Source organism: Hippopotamus amphibius, chromosome 6 (genome assembly GCF_030028045.1).
Source record: "Hippopotamus amphibius kiboko isolate mHipAmp2 chromosome 6, mHipAmp2.hap2, whole genome shotgun sequence".
Classification (NCBI taxonomy): domain Eukaryota; kingdom Metazoa; phylum Chordata; class Mammalia; order Artiodactyla; family Hippopotamidae; genus Hippopotamus; species Hippopotamus amphibius.
The window spans coordinates 109,321,171-109,332,850 of NC_080191.1; the positions used below are offsets into that span (position 1 = coordinate 109,321,171).

Genomic DNA, 11,680 nt, shown 5'->3' on the forward strand with positions numbered 1-11,680 from the left:
GGACCTGGAGATAATCATGCTAAGTGAAATAAGACAGAGAAAGACAAACGTCATATGATGTCACATACGCAGAATTTAAAAACGATACAAATGAACTTATTTACAAAACAGAAACAGACTCACAGGCTTCTAAAACAAACTCATGGTTACCAAAAGGGAAAGCAGCAGGGAGGGATAAATTAGGGAGTTGGGGATTAACATACACACATTACTATACATAAAATAGATAAACAACAAGGACCTACTGTGTAGCACAGGGAACTCTACGCAATACGCTGTAATAACCTGTATGGGAAAAGAATCTAAAAAAGAATAGATACATGCATGTATATAACTGAATCACTTTGCTGTACACCTGAAACGAACACAACACTGTAAATCAACTACAGTCCAATGTCAAATAAAACATTTTAAAAAATAAAAAATAAACTCCAATGTGAAAAAAAGAACCTAAACTAATACTTAATAACTGAGCTTCCTGTCTTAGTTATCTACGTGAAAAATACATTATATAAAAATCATTTGAGGGGGCGCTGCCGGGGGGCGCCTGCCACTCATGCCGCCCCGGCGCCCTGCCCTGAAGCCCAGGACGCGCCACCCGCCGCGCAGAGCCGGCCGCCCCTCGCCCCTCAAGATGTGGCACAGCGTCGGGCTGACGCTGCTGGTGTTCGTGGCCACGCTGCTGATCGTGCTGCTGCTGATGGTGTGCGGTTGGTATTTTGTTTGGCATCATTTTTTGTCAAAATTCAAGTTCCTTTGGGAACTGGTGGGAGACACAGGATCCCAGGAGGGACATCATGAACCCTCAGGGTCTGAAACAGAAGAAGACGCGTCAGCATCCCCACACAGGATCAGAGCTGCTCGCCAAAGGAGGGCAGCTGCTGATGAAGGCCACTGACTGCAGCCGTGCTCCTGTGCTAGCGAGTGACGGAGGGCACTGGGAGCCTCTCTCTGTAATGACTTGGCTTTGCAGTTTGCTAAGAGATCGAAGAACCCTCATTCTTGGATCTTAAGTCCAATTCAAAAAAAGATTTACACGTAAGCCATATGAAAATTACAACCAAATCAGACCATTGCAGATTTCATCATAAAGATAATTTCTGTTTATACGTATATACCTACTCTTTGACTCTTGGGCTTATTTTCTTGCACTGGTATTAATCTAGTAAATATTACAGGCTTGAAAATCATATTTTATTAATATTAGTTCTATGCTGTACTTTTTTTTTCACATTATACCTTGTGTGAAATTGGGATGCACCTCACGATGACTGTCGACCAGGCAACAGTCATCGTGTAACCTCGCCCGTGCGTGTGTGGACTTGCGGCTCGTCACAGCATCATTGCTTATTGTTGGTATCAAATGTGTCAGGTTTAACTGGCTTTTAAAAATGTCTTCAAAAAGATTACACTATGATTCAGCATTAAAACGAGAAGTGATCGTGTATGCAGAAAAGCATGGAAACAGAGCAGCAGGGCGTACGTTCGATATTAGTGAAGCAAATATCCGTCGCTGGAGGAATGACCGAAATTCCATATTTTCTTATAAAGCAACAACAAAATGCTTTACGGGCCCTAAGAAAGGAAGATACCCACACGTAGACGAAGCTGTACTGCATTTTGTCGGTGAGACACGTGCAAAAGGGCTGCCTCTCACAGGCCAAGCAATGCAGTTGAAGGCAGGAGAAATTGCCAAAACCCTCGGAATAGATGAAACAAAATTCAAAGCAACAAGAGGCTGGTGCGATCGATTCATGCGTCGAGCAGGACTGGCGTTAAGGCGTCAAACATCGTGTTGTCCAAAGCTTCCTGCTGCCAGAAAACAGCAGGCCGTGCTGGAGCGCTGTTTTAAGAGATGCTGTATCGCCAGCGCTCTTGTTGATGCCAAGGGTGCTGAGGTCTGGAAGAGCGCAGACACCAATGGCTGTGATCTGAGTGATTCAGAAGAGTTAGGCTATGAAGTCATAGTTATAACTTAACCAACTTATTTCATCATACACTTTCTTTACGTATGCACAGGATTGATGCAGTGAATATCTGTTTAAAAGCTCTGAGTAAATTAAAAAAGTAGACATTCTACAGGATACAAAAGCATTGTGTCATAGTTTAATTGCCTCTGTTTTTTCTTAGTGATACATATGGTGCATCTTACAATTGATGGTGTCAGGTTAGGAAAAAAATAGTCTGTAAATTTATTTTTCTTTCTGGGATAGCAGTTATTTATTGGGGAACTTAATTCTGACTCTTATAATGTTGTTAAAATAGTTATCCTCTATGAGATGCATTTTGGGGCACCCTATTCAAGAGTTTAGAGTAGTAATTTGGGGATCCAGGCCCGATCCTCTAGCTTAGGAAGTGTAGGATTAGTGACTCCTTTTGTGTGGGGGGACTTCATATTCAAGGCATGTGTTGTGGAGAACGTACATCTTCACAAACAGCAATTCAGTGACGAGACCTCAGAGCAACTGGGTATTGAGGAAAACTAGAGTGGATGAAAATGCCTGCTTTACTGTAAAATGATTCCTGCCAGGTTTGCATGTTTGTCTTCACTGAACTTTGGACTCCATGTTTCCTGGGGAAGAGAAGTATGAATTAAAGACCCTTCCCGTTGAGTGTTGCCTGCTTTATACAAGAATGAACTGCAAAGCCAACTTATTTCATTAATCCAAGGTCTTTTTACGTTTTAAACCTTTGTTTCTCAAGAACTAGTTATTGCAGAGTATATCACCTCTATTTTCCGATGGTGTGTAATTTTGTTTGCTACCTCCCACCTCACGCCGATGGGTTTGCTTACTGACAGTTCATCTGCTCTGCCCCAGGCTGGTTGATGCACACCTCTGCTGTCGTTGCAGCCTTTTGGATGTCCTGAAAGGGCATTTACAGAGTATAACTTCACTTTTCAATGTCTGCTAAGGGGAGGTCCCCAGCAGCTGAGCGTGGGGCACAGTCTTTGTCTTTATTTCCTTATTGGATGCAATTAGAGTTCTGTTTTTATGTGACTATGTTGATGAACAAAACAGTGATACAAGTTTCAGGCATTAATGTTCATGCTTCATGCTAGCTAAATATCACATGAAAATGCTCATCAGTTAGAAAAAAATTTCATGCTTCTTGGTGCTGGGAGGGTATTTGAATTGGATCTTCCGTATTTGGAGCTGTGGATTCCACTTCGTAGTGGATATCTTAGGTTTAGTTAACAGCTGCTGACAAACTTTAAGTAGCTGGTAAGCTTTCTATTGTGTCAGTATTAAGAATGATGGCCGACATAACCCCTAAAATCTGCAGGGTCATCCACAAATTAATCCATGAAAGTTGTACATGTTGGTATTATTTATTAATATTTATGCTATTATGGATGTCTTTTTTTTTTTAAATAGAATTGTAAGAAATGTTCTGCTTAACTTGCTTGGGAAATATACCCAAAGCGTATTAATAGCTCACACGCTACCATGTTTTAACTTTTAAGAAAGTAAAAAGAAATCACTGCTGCCAGTATGAAAATTCTACAAGCTAATTCCTGTATTTAAAACGTTTTTCCCCCTGCACCCCTCTTCCCCAGTACACTCACCATAGTACATCTTTCTAAGGCCACTAAGAGAGGCAAGAGAAATAGTGGTTAACAGAATTATTTGTGTGATAGAGTGATTTTGTTCTTTTTCCTGTTTTAGAGCTTTTGTAGCTGAACTTAACTCATAAGTGCATTTTCCGTTTCCTAGTAGGAGATGGAGTAGCGTGTGGTAAACTTTAAAATTTAGAGGGTCCTGAGCATTAAAAATACAAATATTAGTCTTGTTTGGATCCTCGCAAACAGTGATGGTGAACAAGGATGCCATCATTCCAGGATGGATTCCAAGACAAGGACTCTGGTGGGTGCATTTCCTTCCCAACCAACCATTTCCAAATTTTTTTCTTCTTTTGCTTCTGATACTTCTGTGAACAATGCCTGTAATCAAATTTATTGGTAGCATTGCTCTGATTTCAAGGCCAAAAAAAACGCTAAGTATTTGTGTGACATTGTTAAATAAGGTTTTTAATATTTACATAAAGCTAAAAATGGAATTCATCCATTGGATTTTTGTAGTGATGTTTTCATGGTGGAAACATAAACATGTCATTTTGTGGTAGATAGCCAATTTACAGACATGCAGACCCATTTAGATGTTATCAGATTTAAAAACAACTTCAAACTGTTATTTTGCTGAAAGTTGGGAATATCTTAAGTAAGTTTCACAAAATAGGGCATTTTAAACCAAATTCTGTTGAAAGATTTGAAAGTTGTGCTTTTTTATGCTTGAGCAACATTTTCTGAAATTATTTTAAGTCAACAATGCAGTATTTTTTAAAGTTTTTCTTAAAAGGTATGTTTTAATGTAACGTAACCAATGTAACTTTAGCTTTTGACTGGTAAACTTCAAGTGCTTTTATATTTCAGGTTGACTTTAAAAAGCCAATGAGCAGTACTCAAAGGTTATGGATTCTTAAGCAATTAATGGAATAGTATTTTGTTAAGGAGTCTAGAATTAAAGCACCTTGTATCCTCTGCTTTTAAAATATTCTATAGTTTTTAACTTAAAGCATAAAGAGTAACATTTTATCTTATATTAATTAAAAAGTTACATTTTCCATTTGTTAAAACAGATGTGTTGCCTGTTTTATGACCAGTGTTTACCCTCTAAGTCAGTTCTATGCAGAACGGTTCACCAAATGCTGCTGCTCCGGTTTCTTAAAGGAAACATTCTGTGCTATGCTGTGATGTATTGTCACCTTGCTGCTTGACAGATAGGCTTATAAGGAATTAGAACTGTGTGTGTTAATAGTACCTTTGTATAACGAGATGTAAAATTAGAGATGAGGAGTCTGTAAATGATTATTCACTGTTTTAAAACTGGTCAACACTATATCTAAAGCTTCTGTGGTTTGTCTGTATGATGTTTCACTTTAAATGGCACAGAATAAATTAAAATGAAAACAAACAAAAAAAAATCATTTGGTCTGATCTTATTTTTAATCTCCTTCTAGAAGTATTTCTAACCATCCAAACAGGCATATTAGCACTACCTGTTCTTATTTACATACTGTGAAGGCAGTACGTACATTGTATACAATTCAGTATACAGACAGTCCCTGACTTACGATGGTTCAACTTAAGATTCTTTATTTTTACTTTACAATGGTGCAAAAGCAATATGCATTCAGTAGAAACCATCCTTTGAACTTTGAATTTTGGTCTTTTTCCCGGGCAAGTGACATGCAGCACGGTATTCCCTGGTGATGCTGGCCGGTGGTCACAGGCACAGCTCCCAGTCAGCCACGTGATCACCAGGGTGAACAACTTACAACCTTTTTGATTTTCACTTTCAGTACAGTATTCAATAAATTACAGGAGATACTCAATCCTTTATTATAAAATAGGCTTTGTGTTCAATGATTTTTTGCCCAACTCTAGGCTAATGTTAGTGCTCTGAGCATGTTTAAGGTGGGCTAGGCTGAGCTGTGATGTAGGTTAGGGGTATTAAATGCATTTTTGACTTATGACATTTGCAACCAATGATAAGTTTATTGGAATGTAACCCCATGATAAGTCAAAGAAGATCTGTAGTGTTTAAGACCCTGAACTCTGAAGCCAGATCTCCTAGCTTTGAATCCCAATTCCACTTAGTGGATTCTGTGACATGCCACCCAGATCCCCCTTCAGAACTAAAGAATTTAATCCCCCAGCTCTAGGGAGCGGTGCCAACAGCAGCTGCCTAGGAACTGCCTCCTAAAGAAGAGAGCTGCCTCGCCCAAGGTCACAACCCTTTCCCAGGGACAATCTGCATAATATAAAGCCCCATCCCCCTTATCCCAATTCTGGGAAACTGTGCAGGGCCATCCTTGCCCCAAAGCTCTCCATGAAGCAGACTGAAGCCTTTCTTGGGACTGCATCACACCCCAACTTCTCCTTCTGCCCAACCCTGCCTTCTTCTCTACCCCTGGGCATTGATCCCGGGAGCACTCCCTGACACAATTCCTGCATGCAAATCTCCACACCAGAGCCCACTTCCTGGGGCACCCAACCCTCCCACAACTTACCTGCTGTGAGATCGTGCAAGTTACTCAACTGCTCTGCATCTCAGTTTCCTCATCTGTAAAATAAGAGTAATAGCGTGACCCACTTCACACTAATGTAATGAGGATTCAGTGAATGAATACATATATATAAAGTGCTTAGAACAGAAAGGCATCTTTTTATGATGTATCATTCAAAACTCTTAGTTACTCTTAAATTTACCCCACAGTAGCAAGCTGACTCTTATTTCCTTTTTATACAACTTAAATTGATTATTAAGATTAGAATGATTCCCAAGAGACCCTAACTTTGAACACAAAGAAGTTCAGGCTTCCCAGGTCCCTGAATCAAACATTTCCCTTCTGATTTGGATCATTAAGAGTCCAAGGATGTAGGCCCTTAGGGCTCCCAGAAGGAGATTCATCTTTTGACTAGCGCTTATGCCTGAGACAGGGCAATGGGGGTTAGCCTTGGAGCCTGATTTCTGCCAATCTGTTGTTTTCATAAGTGGTGCTTTATACTTGTGCTCAGAGGTGCTGCAGATGAGTGCACTGCTATAAAACTAGACATAAAACATGTGAAATGGAGCTTAAATCATAAGTACAAAAACTGTAACAGCAGATTAGATTTTATCACTCTAATTTGTCTTAAATTGACATGTAGCATGGCTCTTGGCATCACTTAGAGTGGTGTATGCAAATCAAAGGTAAATATGTGAGCAGATAATTAAGTTTAGCTCTACGGTGAGGCCAATACTGATAAACGAGCATTGTCCATCATTTTTCATGAAGGGATAAATTTTCTTTTTATCATTTTGTTGTGAAAGATAAGTAACATGTTTTACACTTGCATTCACCTAGAAAGTGACCACTGAGTATTTCAATGAAAGTTTCAATATGAATCCAAGGCAAAAACAAACAAACAAACAAACAGAAATGGATATACTGTTCAGGAAAAAAGGCAGGATCTGAACCACTCAGAATTTGCCCTTTGCATATGTTAAAGTCATCACTGGCTGAGAGTCCTGATGCAACAATGAACAATGGGGTGGGGAGTGGAGACAGAGCAGACATCAAAGGAGGCTACCTAGCTGCAACTTGGAGAAGAGAAGAGGTTCTCCTGGGCAGTTTCATGGACTTTAAAGACCACTGATAAGCCAACAACTCCCACATCTACATCCACATCCTCTCCATAAAATATGAGTCTCCCACTAAAGTCTCCTTGAATCGCAAGTAAGTATCCCAACTATTGCATGATGCTTGACTTATCCCCCAAAACTTGCTCCTCCCCTGGGGTCCCCCATCTCAGTATATGACACCAGCATCCTTGTGGTTGCTCGAACCAAAAATCAAGGAGCTATGCTTGGTTCTCTGTTTCCCAACATCCAGTTAATCTCCAAACATATGCGGAATCCCTGTGCTACTTTCCATCTTCAGCAGTGCCTCCCAAATCCGCTCCCACATCGCTCTCTTCTCCTAGGATGCTCCAGCCCTGCTGGCCTTCCTTCTGTTCCTCAACTCCCAGCTCTCTACTTTTCACTCTAGTTAGCTCAGGTCATTCCCACCCTCATGCCTCTTGTTAACTCCTCCCTCTGCCTCCATGGCGCGAACTCCTGGTCTGCACCTCAGAACCTCCTTCTTGCCAAATCACTGCTTCAGTGTTTCTTTCTCAAAGGTGTCTTCCCTGATCATCCAAAGTAGAGAAGACATCAAGAACTTGTTATCTCCTTATTTTACCTTGGTTGCAAATCCCTCATCACTATCTGATAGTTTCCATTGCTTGCTCATCCAGTGGCTGATCATCTGTCTTTCCTACCAGAACATACCTTATAAGAGAATAGAGACCTTGCCTGTCTCTGTCCCCACTGAACAGCCAGTGCCAAATGTAGTCCCTTGCTGAAAATTGGAGTAAACATTTGTTTAATGAGTGGTAGTCACTGAAAATTGGACAAGCAAGTGTAAAGATGGACCTACTTGATAAAGGAACACACGTGTTAAGCCTGCCATACTCTGGGCTCTATGGTAGCCACTTGTATGTATTTTACTGTATTTAATCTAATCTATATCTCTCTGTAGTAGATAGTATTATGATAATCTCAAATGTCAAAGTTAATGAAACAAAAATTCAAAGAAGTTAAGTACTTTTCCCAAGTTCAAACTGCTGATAAATGCAAAGATAGGTCTGGCTGTAGAACTCAGACCCTTCCTACAATCACATTCATTTGCTATCAGATCATAGTCCTTCTTTCATTGCTCTTTTTTATAGGCAGTGGGAAATAGGCATTCATGACCAAAATAACTTTTCCTTATCCTACACTAGCAAAATTTCTCAGATTCCACTTATGTTTTATGCAAAGAACTACCAATTCTCTGCTCTTCATACTATTCAAGGAGAAAAGATATCTGTTTAGCAATAAAGTTTAATAATAAAAATGTATTTCATGTTTGTCTTTTGAAAAGTGACAAATACATACTTAGCTCATTGGGCTAAACTGTCCTTTGGCTGAAGCTTGTAAATGGGCAGCCTGGATTCATTCCCTTTCTCTGTCTCTTCTCTCCTCTTCCTCTCCTTCTTGCGCATCCCTTCTTCCTCCTCTTCTGCCTCTTCCTCCTCCACCCCTCCTCCATCTGCTTCTCCTCTCTTCCTCTTCCTCATTAATATTGCTCTTGGAGTTTATATCATAAATGTCATCTGGAGAATATAAGCTGGGGAACCATGGATAAGAGACTTGGCATCTCTGTGCTTTAGTTTCTCCCTCTACGTATACCCCAAGGAATCCCAACTTTTCCCACTTTGAGGGGGCAAAATATGGAGAAGGAAAAATATTTGTGGATCCAGAGTTTCCCTAAGTTAAAAGATGGTCATTCTCCATAGATGAATTTCATTGCCTCTCTGGAATGTAGAAAACACACCAAATTTTTACAAATAAGACCATTTTTATCTCTTGGCCTACTACACATGAAAAGAGGGGATTGTACCAGATGGCCTCCAAGACCCCTGCCAGCTCTAGCCGCCCAGGAATCAACGAGCAGAATAGAAAGAACACAGGGTTTGAAGTAAAACAGACCTGAATTGCAAGAGTGAGACTCTCTGAACCTCTATTATTCTGTAAAACTGACATAATAAATTTACTTCTCACCATGGTTGTAAAGACTAATAAGGCTTTGGTACAAGGACTAGGACATACACATTTTAAATGGTTGCCATTTTGATTATTATGGGTTGAACTGCATTCCCCCCAAAAAAGATACACTGGACCCCTAACCCTAAGTAATTCAGAATGTGACCTTATTCAGAGACAGGGTCTTTTCAGAGGTAATCACATTAAAATGAGGTCATTAGGGTGGTCCCTAACCCAACATGACTTATAAAAAGTCATGACTTACAAAAAGAGAAAATCTGTATGCAGATTAACATGTGCACGGGGAGCGTGTCATGTGACATGAAAGCAGAGATTAAGGAGATGTAGCTATAAGCCAAGCAACACCACTGACTGCCAGTAGAGCCCCAGAAGCTAGGGGAGAGGCATGGAACAGACTCTCCCTCACGGCCCTCAGAAGGAACCAACCTCGCCAGCACCTGCTCTTGGACTTCTCGCCTCCAGAAATGTGAAACAATAAATGTATGTTGTTTAACCCATTCAGTTTGTTACAGCAGCCCCAGGAAACTAAGACATGATTCTGATAGGCTAATTGTTCCTGGTATATGCGTAATATTCTTTTCACCTAGAAGTCAATGTTTTTCAAACATTTTTGACAGCAAACTCAGGCTGCAAAGTATTTTATAATCACAAGTAATATAAAATGATACTGGCTGCTATTACCTAAAACGCACTCTGATACTTTCATTCTGGTGGCGACCTACCAAATTAATTTCACAGTCACCAATGGGTAGCAACACCACCGGAGAAAAACAAGGCTGGACCATGAATTCCTTCAGAGCAGGGACACATCTCTCTTTCGATGTCCCCTAACCCAACACGGGACTTGCAGTAATCAAATAAACCCTTGATGATTGACTTTGAAGGCTAAGATATATCTGATACCTTTTTGTGCTGCCACTTTGGGCTTTGTTAATAAACATGTGCCAAAATAGTCAATGCCTGTGGGAATTTAAAAACAGTTGTTTCCTAAACAGAAATAGACTCAAAGACATAGAAAACAAACTTACGGTTACCAAGGGGGAAAGAGGGGGAGGGATAAATTAGGAGTTTGGGATTAACAGATACATACTACTATATATAAAATAGATAAACAAGGACCTACTGTATAGCACAGGGAACTCTAGTCAATATCCTGTAATAAGCCGTAATGGAAAAGAATCTGAGAAAGAATATACATGTGCATATATATAGATATATATATATAGATATATATATATATATATATAAAATAATAAACCACATCACTTTGCTGTACACCAGAAAGTAATACAACATTGTGAATCAACCATACTTTGATAAAAAAAAAAAAAATAGCTGTTTCCTGGTACTACCTGGAAACTATGTGCCAAGGATATGAAGATTCTTAAATCAAATCATATTATTATAACAATATAGGCTGGATGTTTCTTTGATACAAGATTAGTTCTCTCCTGGATGGCATTAGCTCTGTCCAAGGGCACTGACACTCCACATGCTGCTAGCCACGCCCCAAAATTAGTGTGTGTAAGGCAAGTGTTCTTGTAATAATAAGATAGCTTGTGTGCTTTTCATCAGATGAAATATAGGTATTGGGGAAGGAAAAGAACTTGTCTTAATATTTCATATCACTTTATTACATTTTAAAAAGAACTATGTTTGAAAAGATATATGCACCTCTATGCACTATTTACAATAGCCAAGACATGGAAGCAACCTAAATGTCCAGATGAATGGATAAAGAAGATGGGGTGTGTGTATATATATATATATATATATATATATATACACACACATACATACATATAATGGAATACTACTCAGCTATAAAAAAGAATGAAATATTGCCATTTGCAGCAACATGAATGAACCTAAAGATGATCATACTAAGTGAAATAAGCCAGATGGAGAAAGACAAAAATAATATGATTTATACGTGGAATCTAAAAAAAAATGATACAAATGAAACATTTACAAAACAGAAACAGACAGAAAATAAACTTCCAGTTACCAAAGGGGAAAGCATAGGAGGAGGGAAAAACTAGGTCTGTCGGATTAGCATATACACACAACTATATATAAAATGGATAAACAACAAGGACCTACTGTATAGCACAGGGAACTACATTCAGTATTTTATAGTAACCTATAATAGAAAAGAATCTGAAAAAGAATAAACACACACACACACACACATATATATACCTGAATCACTTTGCTGTACCCCAGAAAGTAACACAATATTGTAAATGAACTAAACTTAAATTTAAAAAGAAAACAAAAACAAACAAAAACAATGTGCCCCAAAATTTGATCACTCCCCCTTCGACACTGCCCCAGTAGGGCCCGTGAGCTTATGCCTCAAAATTTTCCCCTGGTGTTAGCAACCACACCAAAAAAAAAAAAAAAAAAAAAAAATCCTTCTCTTCCCTCATCCCCAAGGGCAAGCATGAGAACTTCAGTGCTTCAACTTCAAGGCCCTCACAATGCAA

At 39.3% G+C, this 11,680-nt stretch overlaps 1 protein-coding gene across 1 annotated transcript; it reads left to right on the forward strand.

The window, feature by feature from the left end:
- The first annotated feature begins 622 nt into the window (after positions 1–622).
- Positions 623–898, forward strand: LOC130855619 (small integral membrane protein 13-like). The gene has a single exon (XM_057739482.1). The coding sequence runs from the start codon at positions 635–637 to the stop codon at positions 896–898; it is 264 nt and encodes an 87-aa protein (XP_057595465.1). The 5' UTR covers positions 623–634.
- Positions 899–11,680: the final 10,782 nt, after the last annotated feature.